The sequence below is a fragment of the Littorina saxatilis genome, linkage group LG7 (genome assembly GCF_037325665.1).
Source record: "Littorina saxatilis isolate snail1 linkage group LG7, US_GU_Lsax_2.0, whole genome shotgun sequence".
NCBI lineage: Eukaryota > Metazoa > Mollusca > Gastropoda > Littorinimorpha > Littorinidae > Littorina > Littorina saxatilis.
The window spans coordinates 39,324,682-39,349,681 of record NC_090251.1 but is presented as its reverse complement, the minus strand read 5'-3'; the positions used below and the strand labels follow the sequence as shown (position 1 = coordinate 39,349,681).

The 25,000-nt window shown below is 39.0% G+C and overlaps 2 protein-coding genes across 3 annotated transcripts in view; both read left to right on the top strand.

The window, feature by feature from the left end:
• The window catches only part of LOC138971433 (putative GTP-binding protein 6), a 30,750-nt gene extending 25,334 nt beyond the window's left edge, over positions 1–5,416 (top strand). For both annotated transcript variants that reach the window (XM_070344164.1, XM_070344163.1), the window contains 2 exons: positions 3,362–3,517; positions 4,299–5,416. In XM_070344164.1, the coding sequence (XP_070200265.1) occupies positions 3,362–3,517; positions 4,299–4,446 (304 nt within the window). In that variant the 3' untranslated portion in view covers positions 4,447–5,416. The remainder of the gene's footprint in view (positions 1–3,361; positions 3,518–4,298) is intronic.
• Positions 5,417–24,648: 19,232 nt separating this feature from the next.
• The window catches only part of LOC138971432 (uncharacterized), an 8,627-nt gene continuing 8,275 nt past the window's right edge, over positions 24,649–25,000 (top strand). The window contains exon 1 of the mRNA XM_070344162.1: positions 24,649–24,951. The gene's annotated coding sequence lies outside the window, so the exon portion shown is untranslated. The remainder of the gene's footprint in view (positions 24,952–25,000) is intronic.

Here is a 25,000-nt window from a genome sequence, read left to right as displayed (position 1 = left end):
ACGAAAGCACGACACACTTGAGACAGCCCACACAAAAGTAGATCTGACACAAACCTGACCACACAGTTACGCCTATCCAAATGCGCGTTGTAAAATGTGCGTTTTGAATCTTCTTTTTTCTCTGGCGGTACTGACAATATCGTTATTGAAACAATCCCAGTACACTAAGGGATTTATAGAGCAAATCTCGAAAATAATTATTGAACTCAGCGCTATGAAACAAACTGACTTTAAACTTGTTCCTCATTTGGTTCAAGCTATGGTTAAACAATTATTTGAGAATATACCACCTGTAATGATAAAATCATAAGCTACATGTAAAAATTTGAAATACAAGGGAGGTGACTGTTATTTTCTGTGTTTGCCTAATTTTTTGTTAGCTAGGCGATTTTTACATTTAGTCAAGTTTTGACTAAATGTTTTAACGTAGAGGGGGAATCGAGATGAGGGTCGTGGTGTGTGTGTGTCTGTGTGTGTCTGTGCGTGTGTGTGTGTAGAGCGATTCAGACCAAACTACTGGACAGAGGAGACTTCATTTATGAATGAAAGATGTATAGATTCGTCATTCTGTTGACAGCTGTAGGCCATCTAATTTTTGTGCAAAATAATAGACACACAAAATTACACTACTCGTCACAGTATAAACGTCATTGATGACAAAAAGGCATATCTTCATCATTATTTTAAAAACATCAGGCAGTGTGATCTAGGGGAAGGGCCGCAAAAATAGACTTTTTGTTTTGTTTTATGCAGATAACTAGCTTGTTTTCTCACGCAGAAGTTTCATTTTGTGCTTGGTAGTTGCGCATGTTCACTCTTCGGTTAACCGTTAGGTCTAGTTAGAGGGAATTAGCTTTGATAGACATTCAGCTGAAATAAAATACAGAAAAAAATACCGTCACACTGGTCCATATATATCGAGCCTGGGCGCTTAATATGGACCCCGGAAGAAGACATCATGAATCATTGTAAAAAGTAAGCTATACTTCAAATAACATGATGCAACTCAGATTTATGTAAATATGCATCAGCTTTATTTGTTTAGGTGCGATTTGTTTGTTTGTTTGCTTAACGCCCAGCCGACCACGAAGGGCCATATCAGGGCGGTGCTGCTTTGACATTTAACGTGCGCCGCACACAAGACAGAAGTCGCAGCACAGGCTTCATGTCTCACCCAGTCACATTATTCTGACACCGGACCAACCAGTCCTAGCACTAACCCCATAATGCCAGACGCCAGGCGGAGCATCCACTAGATTGCCAATTTTAAAGTCTTAGGTATGACCCGGCCGGGGTTCGAACCCACGACCTCCCGATCACGGGGCGGACGCCTTACCACTAGGCCAACCATGCCGGTTTTTAGGTGCGATGAGAACATTATTTGAAGCACAAGAAGCTAAACAAACTAATTAGATAAAAGAGAGAGGAAGTAAATTAAATTATCAACTTGCACAGGACACTGTTTGATTTATGCGTCAAATTTAGAGTGAGCGCTGCGAGTAGTGTATAAACGGGGGGGGGGGGGGGGGGGGGGGGGGGCTCACGGAATTGTGGTTTGGGCGTGTGCAAGTTTTGCAGAAAAGTCAATCTGACGAATTCATTGTGAGCTCTCTGTCAAAATCTTCGTATAGGAGTAGATGAACTGTTTCAGTAAATTGCTCTAAGCTTTTTATCTGACCTGGTTTGAATAGGCGTTTAATGCATAGTGTTGATGACTTTCAGAATTAATACCAATAGGCCTAAATGTCATACTACCTCCGTTATATTTTTTGCATTGACGTCAAATGAATTATAGTAAAAGCTGTATAAGGTTTCATGCAGTTTCTACTGGATGCTTTTACTTGTGCCAGTGGCTACAATTAAGATAATATTAATTGGAATCTGCTATGGAGGTTTTATCCGTGTATGATTAAACTACCCCCGCGGGTTAGGGGGAAGAATGTACCCGATGCTCCCCAGCATGTCGTAAGAGGCGACTAACGGATTCTGTTTCTCCTTTTACCCGTGTTAAGTGTTTCTTGTATAGAATATAGTCAATGTTTGTAAAGATTTTAGTCAAGCAGTATGTAAGAAATGTTAAGTCCTTTATACTGGAAACTTGCATTCTCCCAGTAAGGTCATATTATTATTATTATTATTATTATTGTGATCATTTTTTTGCGCCTAATCTAGATATAGCCCTAGGCGCTTACATATTAATTTCTGCCGTTTGAAATGGAATTTTTTACAGACAGACAGACAAACAGACATTTTTTACACACAATATATAACGCATTCACGTTGCAAGCCCCTGGAGCAATTTTTTGATTAGTGCTTTTGTGAACAAGAAACATTTAACAAGTGGCTCTATCCCATCTCCCCCCTTTCCTCGTCGCGATATAACCTTGAACGGTTGAAAACGACATTAAACACCAAATAAAAAAAGAAAAGAAAAGTATGATTAAACGAGTTCATGATTTTCTGAGACGTAATTGTGAACTGTGTTTGAATACTTACACAAGCGGACGCGTTAACAAACACACTCACATTTACACACACACACACACACACACACACACACACACACACACACACACACACTCGCATTCATGCAAACGGAAAGGCACAAACATACACGTGCGCGCACGAACATACACGTGCGCGCACAAATACACACGCACGCACATACACGCAGACACAAACGCACAGACATATACCACAATGTATGTCTCTGCATATACGTACAAGCACACAAACCACACACACACCTACACACACACACACATACTAACGCATAATAATGATGAATGCAAACACACAGACACATACACACTTTCTCTCTCTCTCTCTCTCTCTCTCTCTCTCTCTCTCTCTCTCTCTCTCTCTCTCTCTCTCTCTCTCTCTCTCTCTCAGGCAAATAAGCAGACTTTTCCGGCCGACTCATGTTCGTGTACAGATGTACAAGCTTTTACCCCCCGCGGGTTAGAGGGAAGAATTTACCCGATGCTCCCCAGCATGTCGTAAGAGGCGACTAACGGATTCTGTTTCTCCTTTTACCCTTGTTAAGTGTTTCTTGTATAGAATATAGTCAATGTTTGTTAAGATTTTAGTCAAGCAGTATGTAAGAAATGTTAAGTCCTTTGTACTGGAAACTTGCATTCTCCCAGTAAGGTCATATATTGTACTACGTTGCAAGCCCCTGGAGCAATTTTTTTATTAGTGCTTTTGTGAACAAGAAACAATTAACATCCCATCTCCCCCCCCTTTCCCTGTCGCGATATAACCTTTGTGGTTGAAAACGACGTTAAACACCAAATAAAGAAGATATGATATCATCTAATTGGTCAAAACTTAAATAACTACGGCACTATATTTCGAGCAGGTCAGCCGCAGACGTACCCAGTAAGGCGGTGGTGACATCAGCAGTGGGCGGCCAGGGTATGGCCGAGTTACGTCAGGTGATCCAGAACGCCATTATCACCACGTCAGGACAGCTAGAAAAACGCTTCCGCATCCCTATGCAAGGTCCTATGCTGGCGTAAGTTTTGTGTGTGCGTATCTGTTTTTTGCGTGCGGACGGGGGTGTGTGTGTGTTTTTTTTGCGTGCGGACGGGTATGTGTGTGTGTGTGTGTGTGTGTACACGCGCGTCTCTCTTTCTCTCTCTCTCTCTCTCTCTCTCTCTCTCTCTCTCTCTCTCTCTCTCTCTCTCTCTCTTTTCTTTTTTTTTAGAATCTGATTGTAAACATTTGCAAGTATTACCATTTCAAAAAAGATTAATGTATAATAAAGGTATTATAATGCATACAGTGATGTCAGTGTATGCACCGGAGACATTACGTGATAATTTTATTTTAAACTATTACAGACTGAAAATCATAACACCGACTCCACCTTTTCAAATCAAGCCTTCTTTATTTAGGTGCGGTCCTGGGGAACTCACTGCCAATTTATCTTAAACACACACAGCTTCAAAAACCATTACATGTCACACATAATGCAACCAAACAAGTGATGAATGTATTCATTTAAAATGTATATATTAAACAAAATATAATACAATGCAGATCTAAATTAAGTTATGTTAAGAATTGACACTTTTTATTATTGACAATTGTACTTAAAATGCAGAACGATATTTTGTTGTTGTTGTTGTTATTTCACTGAAAAATATTTTTCAAATTTATATCTGTATGTACAGTTATGATATTTGCTCTGATAGTTCTTTGATTGTATTGTTTTTTGTTCTTGTTGACCCTATCTTAGGGCGAGAGCTGGATGTAAAAAAAGCATATATATTCTTGCTTATCTAACCCAACAGGTGGCTGTACAAGGAGGCCACGGTGAGATCGGCAGAACCCTGCCCGTCGGACTCGGAACATCTGCTGGTGGATGTCGTCATCTCTGACGCGGCGTATCAACGGTTCAAGGCCGCCTTCAACAGTCAGAGAAAGGCCAAGAGGAGCTGACTATGATGACGTCAATTGTGTACGTGCAGTGACGTGTTCAGATCTGACACTGCTAGTTTGTGAGGGATAGCGTGTGTATGTCTTAACAATAGTGCTGTTCTAAAACAGTTAGGCTGCTTTGCTGAAACAAAAGTGTGAGGAGTGGCATTGTGTGTGTGTATTTCTCAACAACAATAGTGCTGTTCTGAAACAGTCAGACTGCTTTACTGAAACAAAAGTGTGAGTGTACATGTGTATTTCTTAACAATTTTGTTGTTCTGAAACAGTCAGGCTGCTTTGCTGAAACAAAGGGGGGGGGGGGGGGGGGGGGGGGGGGGAATGTGAGTGTGTATTTCTCAACTAGCTCAAACAGTGAAGCTGCTTTTCTGAAACTAAAGTGTAAAGGATGGCATTTTACATGTGAATTTCTAAAATATATATGCTGCTCTGAAACAGTCAGGCTGCTTTCCTGAAACAAAAGTAAACAAGTCGCGTAAGGCGAAAATACAACATTTAGTCAAGCTCAGTCGAACTCACAGAATGAAACTGAACGCATTGCATTTTTTCCGCAAGACCGTACACTCGTAGCATCGTCTGTCCACCGCTCGTGGCAAAGGCAGTGAAATTAACAATCCAAAAAAGCGCGATAGCGGTTGCGCTGAGGAGGATAGCACGCTTTTCCATATCTCTATTCTTTTTAACTCTCTGAACGTGTTTTTCATCCAAACATATCATATCTATATGTTTTTTTAATCAGGAACGGACAAGGAATAAGATGAAATTGCTTTTAAATTGATTTCGGAAATTTTGTTTTAATCATTTCAGAGCTTGTTTTTAATCCGAATATAACATATTTATATGTTTTTGGAATCAGAAAATGATGAAGAATACGATAAACGTAATTTTGGATCGTTTTATAAAAATATAATTTTAATTACAATTTTCAGATTTTTAATGACCAAAGTCATTAATTAATTTGTAAGCCTTCAAGCTAAAATGCAATACCAAAGTCCAGCCTTCGTCGAAGATTGCTTGGCCAAAATTTCAATCAATTTGATTGAAAAATGAGGGTGTGACAGTGCCGCCTCAACTTTTACAAAATGCCGGATATGACGTCATCAAAGACATTTATCGAAAAACTGAAAAAAACGTCTGGGGATATCATACCCAGGAACTATCATGAAAAATTTCATAAGGATCGGTCCAGTAGTTTACTGAATCGCTCTACACACATACACACACACACACACACACACACACACACACACACACACACACCACGACCCTCGTCTCGATTCCCCCCCTCTATGTTAAAACATTTAGTCAAAACTTGACTAAATGTAAAAAGGATGGCGTTGTTCATGTGAATTTCTAACAGATATGCTACTCTGAAACAGTCAGGCTGCTTTCCTGAAACAAAAGTGTGAGGGATGACATTGTGTGTGTGTAATTATCAACACTAATGCTGTTCTGAAACAGTAAAGCTGCTTTTCTAAAACAAAAGTGTTACGGATGGCATTGTACATGTGTTTTTCTTAAGAATTATGCTGCTCTGAAACAGTCAGGCTGCTTTGCTCTGTCTCTCTCTCTCTCTCTCTCTCTCTCTCTCTCTCTCTCTCTCTCTCTCTCTCTCTCTCTCTCTCTCTCTCTCTCTCTCTCTCTCTCTCTCTCGTCATCGTGTGTGTGTGTAAGAGAGAGAGAGCTGTTTGATTGTCCATTAATAGAAATTTGTGACCTGCATTATTGATAAATCCCCCTCCGAACCCCCCTCTGCACCCCCACTCACACCCGGTTAAATTGAACCTTGTGTTAAATCACTACAGTTTCCTACGTCTATCTCTCTCTCATCATCATCATCATTATCATGGACATCTTGCAGAGATAGCAGGAAGTGGACTCCCTCCATTATGCTGCCCACGTCGACACTAGATATGAACACATTGCAGCGTGCTGTGACATTGTGCTGTGACATTGTACTGCAACACGCCCCCAGATAGATACAGTGTTCTAGATGATCGAACGTGTAGCAAAGACCTGAACGCGTACGTGTAGAATGATATTGTGTCACCCGTGACTCACTTTTTTTCTCCAATGTTCCAGTTCATTTGTTTGGCTCCCACCAAGACTACAGATCTTGGCAAACGCGTGACGTAAAAACTAGATTTGATGACGTTACCCGTACACGGGCTGAAAAGTGCCACATCTAGATATATATCTTGCTATCATAATGCGACACGCCCCCAGACAGATACTGAGATAGTGAACCTTTGCTGTGTGCTAACCAAGGACATCACGCGCTGATCCCGCTTCTGCTGTGTTATTAACTGCGTTTATTTCGCGAAACCCTGTATGACTATGAGCATTTAACTCATGGCTGATTCGTGACTGAAAGTGTAGGGGAAGGGCTCCTAATATGGACCACTTTTTGTTTCATGCTGATAACTAGCTTGTTTTCTTGCGAAGAAGTTTCATTTTGTGTTTGATAGTCCTTCTCTCTTAGGTTAACCGTTAGGCCTAATTAGAGTGAAATAGCTTTGATAGATATTCAGCAAAAATTAAATACAGAAAAAACACCAAATGGTCCATATTATCCTGGGCGCCTAATATGGATCAGTGAAGCGGCCTTCTCGAATCACTGTAAAAATCCCCCTATACTTCAAAATAACATGATACAACTTAGTGTGCAAGTCAGACTAATCAAAATATGCTTTAGATTTATCTGTTTCGGGTTGATGAGAGCATTTTTTGAAGCACACTAGAAAACTAAAGAAGCTTATCAAAAACAGAGTGAAAATAAGTGAAATTATCAACTTCCACGAAAAGAAGACTATTTGTGATATTTTTTTTAAATCTCGAAGGCTAGTTATAGGTTTATTTTCAGCAAGCTTCTGAATGAATTAATGAAAATAGCATTTAGCTTTTATTTTCTTCGATTTGTTGAAGGTGGTCCATATTAGGAGACTCAGACATACTTTGAGATTTTGCTATTATTTTTTGTTTGCAGTAGAAACTCGGGGTCAACACTGCTAAAATGTAACAAATACGGTCTTAGCTGTCATATGTAGCAATTTTTGTGTGATAAAAGCTTTGGCTGTGGACAAAAACGAGTCCGTGCGGCAAATTTAGAGTGAACCCTGCCAAAAGTGAAAAAAAGAGAAAAAGCCTAACGGTTTTGAGGTTTGTGTTTCTGCAACTGTTTTGACATGTGAAAGTTATCCAGAGAGAGTGAATACAGCCAATGAAATTGTTTTGAGCGCTCTAGCGCCGTTAGTTTGTCAGAACAGGAGGTGGTCCATATTAGGAGCCGGTCCATATTAGGAGCCCTTCCCCTAATACTATTAGAAAACATGGGTAATTATAGTTGTGATATTCCAATCATGTACGTATTTAAGTTTGTTTCTTTTGTCAGACTTTCGCTAAGTGCAGACTGTTTAGCTCTCATTTCCCCCTCCCCAAGCACGCTCAATGGACTGCTAGCCTTTGGAGCAATAAACCTTTCTAATCTCTGTCTCTGTCTGTCTGTCTGTCTGTCTGTCTGTCTGTCTCTCTCTCTCTCTCTCTCTCTCTCTCTCTCTCTCTCTCTCTCTCTCTCTCTCTCTCTCTCTCTCTCTCTCTCTCTCTCTCTCTCGCACGCACGCGCGCACACACACAAACACAAACACATATACACATGCACTGCCAGTCTTAAATGCTGTTTATCAGTTAATATTCATTTGTTTTAAGCCTGACATATATTCATGCGTGCGTTGGGATTTCTTAAGTAATAATCGTATTTACACCTTTTCAAGTTTTGTCTGAATGTTTTCAGAATCGAGACGAAGGCGACTCTGTGTGTGTGTGTGTGTGTGTGTGCGTGCGTTTGTTTGCGTGCGTTTGTTTGCGTGGGTACGTGCGTGATTTTGTTCAGAGCACTTCTGGAAAAAACTATTGGTCATATGTTAATGTAACTTCACATGCGAGTTTTTGCAGATGATATCCCCACACATTTGTGTTCTTTCTTCTTTTTTTTTACTTTGATGACGTCATGTCCTGCTTTTTAGAAAAGTTGAGGCAGAACTGTGGCGATTGCATTTTGTTTTAAGCAAATTGATTAAAAATTTGGGCAAAGATTCTTCGACTTAGTCCGGACTATCGGATTGCATTTCAGCTAGGAAGCTAAAAACAAATTAGTTAATGACTTTCTTTATAAAAATTGTTGTCATTAAATTTCAATTTACATTAACAGATTTAAGGAATATTGAATTGTATTTGTTATTATCTCCTGAATCCAAAAAGATATATACATGTGTTTGGATTGAAAATAAGCTTTTAATTAGGCTTGTGTTCTAAAGACTTTGTGTGAGCGCTGTCTTGGCCACAGGTTTCGGTCAGCCTGTAATTTACCGGTCTGGATAAAAAAAGAATGCAGTGCGTTCACTTTTATTTTCATTTAATAGGCCCTATATTAGTTTTGCTTTTTGCAATTGTTTCTATTATTGCTGTCAGTGTCATACCAAATTAGTTTTTACGAATTTGTAAAGCTTTTTCCGTGGCTATTTCCAACTTGAATATTTTGAGCTTGAATGTGACACGAGGATAGTTGAACCTGGCATGAACTGGAGCTCGTGAGACTTCAGGCTGTTTATGAGCCATAACGAGTAAACAATTAATCTTTATTCTTACCAATTTGTAAATTAGTGTATTTCAAATTCGCTAACGAGACCAACGAAATTGATAGACCTTAGTAAACAATTTTTGACGCTCGTGTGATCGATGTTTTTAAGCAAATGCACGTGAACGTTTCTCACGTGTACGCTTTGACATGTTTCGTGGAAGTGTTGCGTCCGCTGGCTCTCATGGTCCAATGGTTTCCAGTCCGATGGCTATCACACATTACATCCATAAGAAAAGGAAACAAGTCGCGTAAGGCGAAATTACTACATTTAGTTAAGCTGTGGAACTCACAGAATGAAACTGAACGCACTGCATTTTTTCACAATGACCGTAGTCCGCCGCTAGTGCAAAAAGCAGTGAAAGTGACGAGCATGTTTAGCGCGGTTGCGCTGTGCTGCATAGCACGCTTTACTGTACCTCTCTTAGTTTTAACTTTCTGAGCGTGTTTTTAATCCAAACATATTATATCTATATGTTTTTGGAATCAGGAACCGACAAGGAATAAGATGAAATTGTTTTTAAAACGATTTCGGAAATTTAATTTTAATCATAATTTTTATATTTTTAATTTTCAGAGCTTGTTTTTAATCCGAATATAACATATTTATATGTTTTTGGAATCAGAACATGATGAAGAATAAAATAAAAGTAATTTTGGATCGTTTTTAAAAAAAATAATTCTAATTACAAGTTTCCGATTTTTAATGACCAAAGTCAATAATTAATTTTTAAGCCTACATGCTGAAATGCAATACCGTAGTCCGGCCTTCGTCGAAGATTGCTTGGCCAAAATTTCAATCAATTTGATTGAAAAATGAAGGTGTGACAGTGCCGCCTCAACTTTTACGAAAAGCCGGATATGACGTCATAAAAGACATTTATCGAAAAATGAAAAAAAAGTCTGGGGATATCATACCCAGGAACTCTCATGTAAAATTTCATAAAGATCGGTCCAGTAGTTTACTCTGAATCGCTCTACACACGCACAGACAGACACACACACACACACACACACACACACACACACACACACACACACATACACCACGACCCTCGTCTCGATTCCCCCTCTATGTTAAAACATTTAGTCAAAACTTGACTAAATGTAAAAAAGTAGCACCTGCCCTGGCCATAATGTAATTGAAATATGATCCTTCATCATTGTTTTCCCTTTCGTTTTGTCTAATGTGAAAAACCTTAAGGGTATGTATACATAGTACGGAACAACGGATCACAAGTGACGAGTAATATGAGTGCTAAATATCTTCCATATCAGACTATCATGAACTATTTGATAGTGTTCCACATTTTCAGCAAGCTCATAAGATCTGTCCAAGTAGTGTGTGAACCAGTCGTCAAATTCAGGTAATAATTCCTTGTTCACAAAAGCTCAAAACCAAGGTAAGAATTAGATATTTAAACACAGATGTCCGTATACTTCATATTCCTAACGGGATAAAGCTCAGCTTTAGGGAAACTGAAGGCGAAAATACCTAGTGTAGACTTTTCAAACCAAGGTTTCTTCCAAATATAAAGGAAAGAACAAACTTTACAGATCAATCATTGACTATTATGACGACAATCATAACTTTTAACAAATAGTTCAAGGTAATTAAATGAATAAATAAGCTTATATTCTATTTTCTAAAGACCGAAGTGCCAGAACTTTCTGAGCGAACAAACTAAACAGAAATAAAGAAATGCCGACGCATTGCAATTTGTTTCCAAGGTTGGGTTACGTTTAAGTTATCGTTCGTACACGTTTGCAAACCATTGTTCTAGAACACTGGATGAAAAGCGTTTTTTCGTCAGGGTTGTTTTGGGGATATTTTTCTTTGATTTTTACGAGAAGCTAAAAACTGCCTCTCCCAAAAATGTGTCATCTCTAACACTTTCTCGAACTCACTCACTCAACCACCCCTTATCAGGCCTGACCCTCCCCCTCTGTCTTGACCTTAAAAAAAATGTTTAACAGTCTCTCTTTTTTCTCTAACTTTTACAATACGATAACCGAGTACAAATACATAAGATAGCGACAAGGGAAGGAAAAAAGGAGAGGGAAAGTCGGGATACATAACACAGCACGACGCCTTTCAAATTTTGACCAGTCATCAAAGCGAATCGTGGAGGAATCGTGGAGGTAAGGTTCTCTGATTCAGCCTTGGGAGACACGGAAGAGGAAGAAAGAAACAAGTCGCGTGAAGCGATATAAAAACATTTAGTCAAAATCAACACCACAAAGCAGTCATCACCGAGAGAGACTACATTCAGCAGATAGTCTCGGTTAACCATACCGAAGACCGAGACGGGTCACGCTCACCTCCGCGAAGCACGCTTCCGTAGTACTTACTGAACCTATTTTCTTTCATTCTGAGCACATATTTAGAGTAAACATGACATATCTATATATTTTTGAATTCAGGAGAAGATGAGGAATACAATGCAATTTAATCTGTTTCTGAAAATTCGATTTTAATGACAACTTTAAAGGCTGACATAGTCCTATTTAATTAGTTTAATTACTTCCAGGGCTTTTCCCATCGTTGCGGGGATGTATAAATTAAGCTTCCTGCAAAGTTTTAGGGTTGAAGTCCTTACCAATTACGAGAAATAATTAATTCTTTATTGCATTGTTTAGCAACAGTTCTCCAGGACTTGGGCTATTTTTAGACCGTTGGCGTCACTTCGTGACGTTTCGTAAACCAAAGATGGCGTTTGAGACTGTTCTGTTTACATTCGACACTATCAACACCACTTTGCAATACTGAAATAATTGTTTCTGTGTTCGAAAGCTACTGCCAATCGTTAATATATATCCCCTTAGGTACAGTTTTATAACATTATTGGCACATGTAAACAATATGAATTAATTAATGAACGCTACGAATATGGCAGCCTTTAATGAGCGAACTAATTAACTAATTTTTAAGCTTTCAAGCTGAAATGCAATCCCATAGTCCGGACTTCGTCGAAGATTGCTTCACCAAAATTGCAATCAATTTGGTTGAAAAATGAGGGTGTGACAGTGCTGCCTCAACTTTCACAAAAAGCCGGATATGACGTCATCAAAGACATCTATCCAAAAAATGGAAAAAAACATCCGGGGATATCATACTACCCAGAAACTCTCATGTGAAGTTTCATGAAGATTGGTCCGATAGTTTTCTCGGAATCACTTTATACACAAACACATACACACACACACATACATGTTTATGTTACAGTAAATTCTCGAAACTAGGAAATTTGCGAAATCCCTGAACATTTCAGTAAATTTGTGAATTTCCTGTTTCACTCAGGGATTTCACAAATTTCCTAAAAATTCTAGGAAATTTGCGAATTTCCTGAAATGAGCATGCCATTTTTTCACAAATTTACTGAACAGTGAAAAACGTTTCAGTAAATATGTAAAATTCTTAAAAACACAAAAAAGAGTCCGTTTTCTTTATTTTACATTTGTAATTTTGATAGATTTGCTGTTAGAAGAAAGAAAAAAAAAGTTGATTTGAGCATGATTTGAACCGAACATCTTCAATTTTTGGGTCCGACACAATACCAACTCGCCACGCCAGCCACATGAAAGGAAAGTGAAAAGAAACCATAAGAAGTTTGTGGTGTTGGGATCACGAAAACTCATGTAATAACAGCTCACACCTGAACTACCAAGTCTGACAGACCATAAGCCTTTGCAGTTCAGTCCGCGTTTGGTTCATTTTGCTGATAGGCAGCCCAAGATGGCAGGCAATGCAGATGTTGAACTGAAGTTCATCACAGAACTGTTCAGACAACGTGAGGAAAATAAAACTGTGGTCATGTTGAAAAGCTCATTAAGAAGAGGAGTTGTTCTGAAAAAAAACCTGTCTACTATGTCACCATCGAGGAAACTTTCGACGTCATCAAGCGCGCTCATAACCGAAGAATATGTCTCTCTTGACAAGGCTGTGTCGTTGCGGTCAGCCGTGATAGAACAGTCAGCATCAGGCGGACAAGGTTTTGTGAAATGCAGCTGTGCAGGGTCGAAAAAATGTAAAACAAATCGATGCAAGTGCTACAAAGCACAAGTAATGTGCAACTCAAGATGTCACAGCAGCCAATCCTGCACCAATAAATAAGACGCACCATGAAGACATTTTCAAGCTTCTTTTCATTGCCATATGTCCTGGTTTAAACACGGTTTTATTCAATTAAACATGAGACAATAATAAAACGAGAAATAATAGGGACACGAACTCAAGCGAATGCTTATATTACGTGCCATATGTCTGTGCTGTACATTCCCTGTGTGTTTTGTTGTTATCCTGTGTCATAATGGTATGTTAATATTTTGAAGCAAAAATGACAGTACAAGAGACATACAGAGAAAAGGAGAGAGAGAGAGAGATGAGTGTCATAATGTACCTTGTAATGTACTCCTTTAGATTTTATGTTAACAATTCTATGAAACATGACAGTATAGGAGAGACATGTGAGTGTCACAATGTACCTTTTAGTGTACTCGTTCAGATTTTATGTTGAACATTTTAGGAAACATGACAGTATAAGAGAGAGAGAGAAGAGAGAGAGAGAAATATGAGTGTTTAACTTGCATTAATATAAGGAAACCAGAATCATTAAATGGTTCACAAGCAACCAACAAAGCACTTGTTTCCCTTCAAATGTGTTTCAGTAAATTTGCAAATTTCCTGCCCCTTGAAATCAGGAAATTCGCAAATTTCCTAGAATTTTTAGGAAATTTGTGAAATCCCTGAGTGAAACGGGAAATTTACAAATTTCCTGAAATTTTCAGAGATTTCGCAAATTTCCTGGTTTTGAGAATTTACTGTAACATATACACACACCACGACCCTCGTCTCGATTCCCCATCTATGTTAAAACATTTAGTCAAAACTTGACTAAATGTAAAAAATAGCACCGAATGATTAAATAATTGGAAATTGGTAATTCACTTCTTTCTGGGGTTTTACTTAGATTTGACTTGTATCGTAGTACAGTGCGACCTGTCCGGATAGGGCACCCTTTGTACCTACCAAAACCACTGTCTCTACAATGCACTCGTCCTTCCACGACAGGCACACTTTCATCAGCAGTATATATGACATTAAATTTACAAAACTAGCAAATTTATACATTTCCCCAAAATATAAATAAATCAGTACATTTATAAAGGTACTCTTTCAATCGGGGAATTTACAAATTTCATAATAATAAAAATAAAATAATAAAAAGAATAGCAAATTTGTTAATCTCCTGATTTTGAAGGGTTAGGAAATGTGTAATTTGATTGGAAACAAATTTCACAGAAAATGACTTTTTTTTAAAATTGAGTCGAATTTCTGCGTCCCTGAAAGTCAACCTACATTTATGCATTGCTAAAATACGTACAGACAGATGGACAACAGACGATATCCTTTATTGAGAAGTGTCCGCGAGTTAAAGGGTATCCCCGTAGTAAGTACTGCTGTAGCCGAATATCATTGGAGATTTTTTTTAAACATCGGCAACACCAACGAGGATAAACATCGCTGAAGGCGCTCGTAACCCCAAACCGTGATTTGTGATCGTTTTGAAAATCGTGTTCGATATTGTGTCGAACGAAACCTGATCTTATCTACTTCCCGAGTGTCACGTGGACATGTGACCCATTTCTGAAATGTCCCTGGTAAGTCTGGATTTACGAGCGCCTCATCATTTTTCCCAGGTGTACAAATTTGGGTTTTGGACCAATCTTAAAATGCGACAATGGTATTGAAGTTTGTGAATGCGTCTTTTGAATCGAGCACTTAGCTTTATTGGGATATGGTAATGGTACTGGACTTACTGAATGACACACTTATTAGATGGCAAAGATATTGAATGTTGTGGGCGGAAAAACACTGAATCAAGCCTACAAAACAACAAGTCGCGTAAGGCGAAATTACTACATTTTGTCAAGCTGTGGAACTCACAGAATGAAACTGAACGCACTGCATTTTTTTCACAATGACCGTAGTCCGCCGCTTGTGCATAACGGAGTGAAACTGACGAGCCTGTTCAGCGCGGTAGTGGTTTCGCTGTGCTGCATAGCACGCTTTTCTGTACCTCTCTTCGTTTTAACTTTCTGAGCGTGTTTTTAATCCAAACATATCATATATATATGTTTTTGGAATCAGGAACCGACAAGGAATAAGATGAAATTGTTTTTAAACCGATTTCGGAAATTTAATTTTGATCATAATTTTTATATTTTTAATTTTCAGAGATTGTTTTTAATCCAACTATAACATATTTATATGTTTTTGGAATCAGGAAATGATGTAGAATAAGCTGAACGTAAATTTGAATCGTTTTGTATAAAAAAAATGTATTACAATTTTTCAGATTTTTAATGACCAAAGTCATTAATTAATTTTTAAGCCACCAAGCTGAAATGCAATACCGAAGTCCGGCCTTTGTCGAAGATTGCTTTACAAAAATTTCAATCAATTTGATTGAAAAATAAGGGTGTGACAGTGCCGCCTCAACTTTTACAAAAAGCCGGATATGACGTCATCAAAGATATTTATCGAAAAAAAGAAAAACACTTCCGGGGATATCATTCCCAGGAACTTTCGTGTTAAAATTCCATAAAGATCGGTCCAGTAGTTTGGTCTGAATCGCTCTACACGCACGCACGCACAGACAGACAGACAGACAGACACACACACATACTCCACGACCCTCGTCTGGATTCTCCCTCTATGTTAAAACATTTAGTCAAAACTTGACTAAATGTAAAAAGAGTCCGGTACAGATAGACTGCTGATGTTCCAAAATCAAGACGCAAAATACAAGATAGGTTTAAATGAAGGGAACGCAAACGAACGTAAACACAGACAGAATTACACATATATATATACACACGCACACACACACGTACGCACACACACGCACGTACGTACATCACACACACACACACACACACACACACACACACACCCTCACACACACACACACGTACGCACACACACGCATTCACACTCACATGTACGCAAGCACACACACACGCGCACGCACAAGCATACATAACATCAAAAACAACACTCACATACGCAGGTGCACACAAACACGCCACTGACGTATACACGCGCGTAACCGTGCACAGTCTCACCCATGAATACACGTGATCACCATTTCTCTCCAACGTCAGAATGTGCTACAAATCAGGCGTTTTGAAAGATCATTGAAACGTTGCCTGTGGCCATTTACTACAGATTTCACAGTTTCGTCCAAAGATTCCGCGTCATAGGACAAACGTGAATAACCTGGCAGTTGAAATATGTTCTGATTTCGTGGATTAATTGAAACGAATACACAGTAGAGATACACTCAAGAGGAACACCTTAGCAATCTCCAGAAGATGACATACCCTTTCAAATAGCGGGGCTGGGGGACGATGGGGTTAGAAGCAAGGGAATTCTGGGTCCAGATAGAATGCCATTGATATGCTAGCTATGAAATGATTGTGAGAAGTAATATACGGGGAGAAAAACAGAAATAAAGGAGGAGGAGGAAGCTGACGACGACAATGATGACTATGCTGTAGATGACGAGGTTAAGGAGTTGATGAAGACAAATACCACGACGACGCTGATGATGATGATGATGATGATGATGATGATGATGATTCATGAGGATGAGGATGATGATGATTGATTGATTGATTGATTGATTTATTGATTTATTGATTTATTGATTGACGACGACGATGATGATGATGACGATGATGATTGATGACGATGATGATGATGATGATGATGATGATGATGATGATGATGATGATGGTGGTGGTGGTGATGGTGGTGATGATGATGATGATGATGATGATGATGATGATGATGATGATGATGATGATGATGATGATGATGATGATGATGATGATGATGATGATGATGATGATGATGATGATGATGATGATGATGATAATAACGACGGAGACGACGATTATGATGATGAAGATGACGATGACGACGACAATATTGCTTTTTCGAGAATGTAAAAGTCCACGCTTAAATAACCAGAAATTTTACTTGAAGGATATTTGGTATGGAAGCAAATCACCTACATTGGATAGGTGATTTTAGAATAGTCTTCTTTCTGCATGAAAAATTGCTTAAATTACCTTTGCTGAATGTTTATCGACTTTTTAATTCAAAACTTAGGTTCTTGTTGGGTTGATTTTGCGAGTGCTTGTATTTGAGTTTTAGCTGTATCGTGACACCTGTGAAACAAATCTTCAATCCAAAAATGTACCTAATGGCCAAAATGAATGGCTTATAAAAACAATGTAATAACATAACGACTCTAGTTGTGGGGACAGAAAAGCAATTTTAGTAGTAGTAGTAAAGCGTGCAGATACATAAATTTTAGCTGAGTTACATAAAGTTGTGCAGTTCCCTTTTCTTTCTGTTTCGCCTTATTTTTTTTATTTTTTTTTTTATTTTTTTTTATTCGTACTTTTCGGGGAGGAAGGAGGGGCGCAACATTATAACTTCACGGAAAAAGAGGAGGTATTCAAGAGCCAAGTTTGTTTTTTCTCACCATTCCTGATGCGGAAATTCACACAGTCATAAACTTCGTCCAATCAATCAACGGATAAATGGAACTCATACCACAACCATTTCTGTCATGCGAAACAGGGCTGATCAAGGTGTATTCTTGCAATAGATAAGTGTGGTATCTCCGTCTGAATCATCACAGTGTTTTTCCTGAATGGAATGTACTCGTGTATCGTGTATATGCACAGGGTTTTTTGTCACGTGAAAGCGCCTTAGGAAAAATTGAAGAATGACAGTGCAGATGACCTTCTTTTTGAGGGCACGTGATGTGCGTCGATTATTCCAGCGTCGCGGACGACGCTGGTATCTGTGGTTGGGAAGAACGTGCCTGTGGAGAATTAGTCTCCAAGCCAAAGCGCGCTGACTCTCCAAGCCAAAACAATTTCAAAGCTGAAAAAAAATGTACAATTTACGCGAAACGATTAAACACAGCTTTCGGGTGTTTTTTTTAATCTAAGATGTACATAAATATACCACTCCGACCATAAGGAAAAGAAAAAAAGACACACACAAAAAAAGACCGAGAGGAGCCGAGTCAATCCGAGACCAACCGAGAGGACGTGTTTCGCGCCGTTTCGACGTCGTTTGTTCAGATGCGGCCGGTTGGATCAGTTGCGGTCATACAGGGGCGCCTTGCACAAGAAAAGATCTTCAACAATCCCGATCATCATCATGGTACAATAATGTTTTGTGCGCCCCCATGTATGTGTTCTGTGCTAATAATGCACGGTTGTGAAATGTCCGTACACATTTTGTGGCACTATGTAATTGTTAGTGCATCCTCCGGCGGATGCTTCGTGCTAAAAATGCACTTCCATTAAAATATTGTACGCTCATGTCAGTAATATATTTTCAATTGTTTCTCTGTCAATTTCAAGTGTTTGTTTCCAATTACTTCAGTATCTCCCTGTTGCAATTCCAGGTGATTCATTATGCATGTGCCAATTTGAGGTGTTTAATTCTGATTCCTGTATTTACAGTGTAAAATTAAAACTATTGTTTTCAAACATTCCTATGACACCTGGTAATGGTTCTGTGGTTTTGTTTTTAATTTGTATTTTGTTTTTCTGCAATAAATATTTGAAATGGATCTGAGGCCGACTTACTACTTTTAGCACTCTTTTTCACCACATTCCCACGTACAGATATTGCAATATCAACTCTTCCTTTCTACCTGTTTCAAACAAGCTCTATTTTTTAATTAAAAAGTTTTTACTAAATGTCTTAACATAGAGGGGGGAATCGAGACGAGGGTCTTGGTGTATGTGCGTGTGCGTGTGTGTGTGTGTGTGTGTGTGTGTGTGTGTGTGTGTGTGTGTGTGTCTGTCTGTCTGTCTGTGTGTGTGTGTGTGTAGAACGATTCAGACTAAACTACTGGACCGATCTTTATGAAATTTGACATGAGACTTCCTGGGAATGATATTCCAGGACGTTTTTTTTTTTTTGTTTTTTTTTTTATAAACGTCTTTTATGACGTCATATCCGGCTTTTTTGTACATTTCATTTCATTTCATTTCATTACTTTATTGTCCCATCGCTGGGAAATTCGGGTCGCTTCCTCCCAGTGGAAAGCTAGCAGCAACGGAGTCGCGCTACCCAGGTGTCTGCGTGTTTAGGTGTATTCAGCCACCTGCACTTATGGCAGAATGACCAAGGTCTTTTACGTGCCATTGTGATGACACGGGGGTGGGACATGGCTTCCGTCTCTGGGTCTGCACATAAAGTTGACCCGTGTCCGTCCCGGCCCGAATTCGAACCTGGGACCTTTCGATCACAAGTCCAGTGCTCTACCAACTGAGCTACAAGTTGAGGCTGCACTGTCACACCCTCATTTTTCAATCAAATTGATTGAAATTTTGGCCAAGCAATCTTCGACGAAGGCCGGACTTCGGTATTGCATTTCAGTTTGGTGGCTTAAAAATTAATTAATGACTTTGGTCATTAAAAATCTGAAAATTGTAAAAAAATAAATAAATTATAAAACGATCCAAATTTATGTTCATCTTATTCTTCATCCTTGTGATTCCAAAAACATATAAATATGTTATATTTGGATTAAAAACAAGCTCTGAAAATTAAAAATATAAAAATTATGATCAAAATTAAATTTCCGAAATCGTTTTAAAAACTATTTCATCTTATTCCTTGTCGGTTCCTGATTCCAAAAACATATAGATATGATATGTTTGGATTAAAAACACGCTCAGAAAGTTAAAACGAAGAGAGGTACAGTAAAGCGTGCTATGAAGCACAGCGCAACCGTTACCGCGCCAAACAGGCTCGTCACTTTCACTGCCTTTTGCACTAGTGGCGGACTACGTTCAGTTTCATTCTGTGAGTTCCACAGCTTGACTAAATGTAGTAATTTCGCCTTACGCGACTTGTTTTTTCTTGTGGCTGTTTGATCAATTCATAGCACTGAAGCATTGACTGAAATAAACAATTTATATATCCAGCACAACATGCAATTCATTGACTTTTGACCCTAACCTTTTAACACTTCCCAAAATAAATCTTTGGTGGACATTGCATCGACGCTGTTCATTTTGAATGAACATTTTTCTTGTATTCTCTTCATGTGGGGTTTTTCCTCTCCTCTGTGTGTGTGTGTGTGTGTGTGTGTGTGCGTGTGTGTGTGTATGTGTGTGCGTGTGTGTGTGTGTGTGTATATGTGTGTGTGTGTATGTGTGTGTCTGTGTGCGCGTGTGTGCGTGTATGTATGTGTGTGTGTGTGTGTGTGTGTGTGTGTGTCTGTGTGAGTGTGCGTGTGTGTCTGTGTGTGTGTCTGTGTGAGTGTGGGTGTGTGTGTCTCTGTGTGTGTCTGTGCATGTTTGACGTAGAAGAATAATGTAATGCCATTTAGTTTCAGATGCATTTCGTCGCTCTACAATATGCTACATATTTAAACAGTCAGATTGCACTTGCGTGCGTGCTCGGTCGCGTGTGCTTTCGTGCGTGTATACGTGCGTGTGTGTGTGGTGGTGGGGGCGTGAGTGCGTGCGTGCATTTGTGTGTGTTTGTGCTTTCGAGCATGCCTGCGTGTATGGGTGTGTGTGTGTGTGTGTGTGTGTGTGCCAGTGTGCGTGTGTGTCTGTGTCACTGTCTGTGTGTGTGTCACGGTGTGTGTGTGTTCTTGTGCATGTGTGTACGTGTCCATGTATGTGTGTTCATGTGTTCATGAGCGCGCTCATACGCGTGTGTGCTTGTCTTCTTCCCACCTCTACCTTCCCCCCCTCCCCCTCACCCTCCCTCTTCACCTTTGCACTTCTACATCCATCCACCCATCCCCCTACCTCTCCGTTGCTGTCCTTTTACGGAGCCTCACCTTCATCAACATCCTTCGCCCCCTCCCACTCTCCTGTGCCACTCCTATTGGTTAAAAACAATTATCATAATGATCACGATCATTTGACAATTTGATAACAGCCGTCGGCGATTTTTAGCATTCTGTAGAAATAAGGACAGAAAAAGACAAATGTATGTTGTGAGCTCTGTTCCTGCCCAGTAGTTTCCCCCGCTTCTCCTGATGAGTATTGTGAAAATGTTCGTAGGGAATCGAATTTAACGATTATTATACACAACTTTTGAAAATGATATAAGTTTAAATTAAAATTGAGAACGAGAGGAAGAGAGTGTGTGCGCCCTGTCAGTCTTTCTGTCTTTCTGTCTGTCTGTCTGTCTGTCTTCTGTCTGTCTGTCTGTGCGAGGTGTGTGTACCAGTGTCTATGTGTCTGCGTCTGTTTAAAGAGACTGAACATTGAAAGAGATAAATGGTAGACAGACGGGAGATGGGCGATGAAAAAAATGTGTGGCTCAGTGTGAGTGTTTGTGTGTGTAGGTGAAGTTTGGGCTCTACACCCAAAAATAAGAACATTGGAATGGTCCACACATTTGCAATCAATCTTAATGTCACACTGAACTCTTCAAATACTTTAGTTTATGGAGAAACCAAAAGGTACCCGGCATATTTTCAAACGTTCGTGAAATTTACAAAATATTGGTTAAAACTGATGAGTTTACCTTAAACTGTACAAAATACACAAGCCCAAAACAGTATATTATAACTGAGATTCCCGCAGTGCACAAGTTTCGTTGCAGAATTTATTAAGCCAGGCTGAATTGTTCCTTTAAGCATAACTGGCATTTACAGATAGAGACCGATAAATATCGATGACAATTTCCCTTTAAATCCACGTTTCAAGTGAATCGTTGTCTAATGTTAGTAACAAGTGAACGGCGAATAAGAGCATGTGGACTCTTGAAATAAAAGAGATGTTTTCTCACAGATGATAAAATTAATGGCCACGAGAATTAAGACAAAGCTCATTATCTTTGTAGATGCCCTTGCGAGTATTTGCGTGGAATGTATAACAAGTCGTGTAAGGCGAAAATACAACATTTAGTCAAGCTCAGTCGAACTCACAGAATGAAACTGAACGCATTGCATTTTGTCCGCAAGACCGTACACTCGCAGCATCGTCTGTCCACCGCTCGTGGCAAAGGCAGTGAAATCAACAATCCAGAAAAGCGCGGTAGCGGTTGCGCTGAGGAGGATAGCACGCTTTTCTATATCTCTATTCTTTTTAACTCTCTGAACGTGTTTTTAATCCAAACATATCATATCTATATGTTTTTGGAATCAGGAACGGACAAGAAATAAGATGAAATTGTTTTAAATCGATTTCGGAAATTTAATTTTTATTCATAATTTTTATATTTTTAATTTTCAGAGCTTGTTTTTAATCCGAATATAACATATTTATATGTTGTTTGAATCAGAAAATGATGAAGAATACGATAAACGTAATTTTGGATCGTTTTATAAAAAAATACTTTTAATTACAATTTTCAGATTTTTAATGACCAAAGTCATTAATTAATTTGTAAGCCTCCAAGCTGTAATGCAATACCTAAGTCCGGCCTTCGTCGAAGATTGCTTGGCCAAAATTTCAATCAATTTGATTACAAAATGAGGGTGTGACAGTGCCGCCTCAACTTTTACAAAATGCCGGATATGACGTCATCAAAGACATTTATCGAAAAAATGAAAAAAACGTCTGAGGATATCATACCCAGGAACTCTCATGAAAAATGTCATAAATATCGGTCCAGTAGTTTACTCTGAATCGCTCCACACACACACACACACACACACACACACACACAGACACACACACACACACACACACACACACACACACACACACATACACCACGACCCTCGTCTCGATTCCCCCCAAAACTTGACTAAATGTAATAATCAAACATATTAGCCGAAGAAGCAAATGCTTATTACAAAGGATAAATATGAACTGAAATTGGTTACCAAATATTTTGTAGAAGCGATAATAGGTGGCAAAGTATTAATATCCAAACGAAATTATTGCTTTTCCGGTTTTCCCAATGGGTACTTTATTCGGGGATTGTTAATGTGAATATGGTTAGGCCTAAAAAAAAAAATAGGTGTGGTTACGGTAACCCGACCTACCCTATGTTTTGGGGCCGACCCTATAACTTTTTATTACATTTGTCAAAAAAACACCAAAAAAACCCAAGAAAACGAGTGCAGAAAACGCAATGAAAGCGAAAGCGCCCGAGTCGCACACTTATTTCCCTGTCAAGTAGGTTTAATTTGTACACATTAGAAAAAAAGTTTTAAAAAAAAAGTGATTGCCTACCTTCCTACCCTATTTTTTTTGGCTATGTTACCGTAACCACACCTATTTTTTTTTTTTTTTTGCCTTAACATTAACAAACTACGCTGCAAATTGTGTAAAATATGCAAATCCAAAAACAAAGAGACTGCCAACGTTCTAAAATTCATAATAAAAAAACCAAGAAAGGTAAGTTGTTGGAACGTTTTTATTGAGAAAGCTACGTTACAATCACAAATACATCGACACAACGGTCTTTTAAGTGAACAGACAAACAAATAGTCACAAAAAAACTTATCTTGATGGAATCAGTTTTCGCCCACTCGCCAGGAAACCGAGCGAATGCATATATATAGACGTTACAATATGCCGTTTGAGAACAATAACTTCCTGGCAAGTGGGCGAAAACTGATTCGCTCAAGATCAGTTTCTTTTGACTATTTGTTTGCCTGTTCCCTTAAAAGACCGTTGGGTCGATATATTTGGCGTGAAGGTCGGAGACAAAGACGAGAAGAAGCAAACAAATAACTTTAATAATATTCTGAATAACAAAGTGACTGTGGTGAGATGAACAAAGGTGAAAAACAAAAGAATTCTGTACTCACCGATACAAGGACAACACAATAATACGAATTTTCGCTTATTTTTGTTACCTGATGAAGCTTTTATAAGCAAATATTCGTATTATTGTGCTGTCCTTGTATATCGGTGAGTACAGAATTCTTTTGTTTTTCAACTTTCATAATAAATAACTTACCAAGCAGTACAGATAACACGATACGAGGCAATTCGCGCGCACGGGTGCCATCGTTTAACCAAAGTAGAATACAAAATTGACAGCAAGCGTCAATAAAAACCGGTTCCGACAAGACTTCGCCAACTCTTGGTATCGTAGGACTAAGCAGTTTTTGTGAGAATGGGCAGTTCTTCCAGCGACAGGACAAACCCGCCGCCACACGCGCATTAGTCAGTTTAAAACAGAGACGTGAATCTGAACATTGCTACGTCACATCAAAACAAAAGACACAAATCGCGAATATACTTCGGACTGAAAGAAGCACGAACTAATCTGACATCTCACTTTCACTGATAAAAAAAACAACTACAAAAAAACACTTACACACTGTGGCTGCTTTCTTTTGACGTCACAAAAATTGACGTTCAGTGTCACGTTCTGATTTTAAACACTCTACAGTGACAGCCTAAGCACGTGAGAAACGCCTCCCCAACAAGGACTAGCAGGCATTAAAAACGTCATTAGTTTTCAGCCACTCACCGCAGAGTTGTGGGTATAAAAATCATGCAGATTTTCGATTCCAACTAGTTCTCCCGTCTCAGCGTTTTTAGCACGGTCAGCGCGATAGATCTCAGTGAAAAACTGAAGCTGGGAGATTGATATCACACAAGCAGAGACAAGGACGGAGAACTCCACCCAAGAGAGAGAAAAAAAACCAGTGTAGGGATCGAGAAAGAGCAGACAAAACAGTTTGTCAATCACTGAGAGACAGAAAAGTTGTCTGTTGCCTTAGAAGAGAACATTGAAAGAGCGTCAAGAACAACACGCCATCACTGAGAAAGCTTCCTTATTGATCTGCTGAAGAAATCGTCCTAAGGAATCTCAAGGGTCCACTTTTGTTACATCGAAGGTAAGACTCTCTTTCTCTTTTGTTATTTGGATTTGTTTGTTCGTTTGTT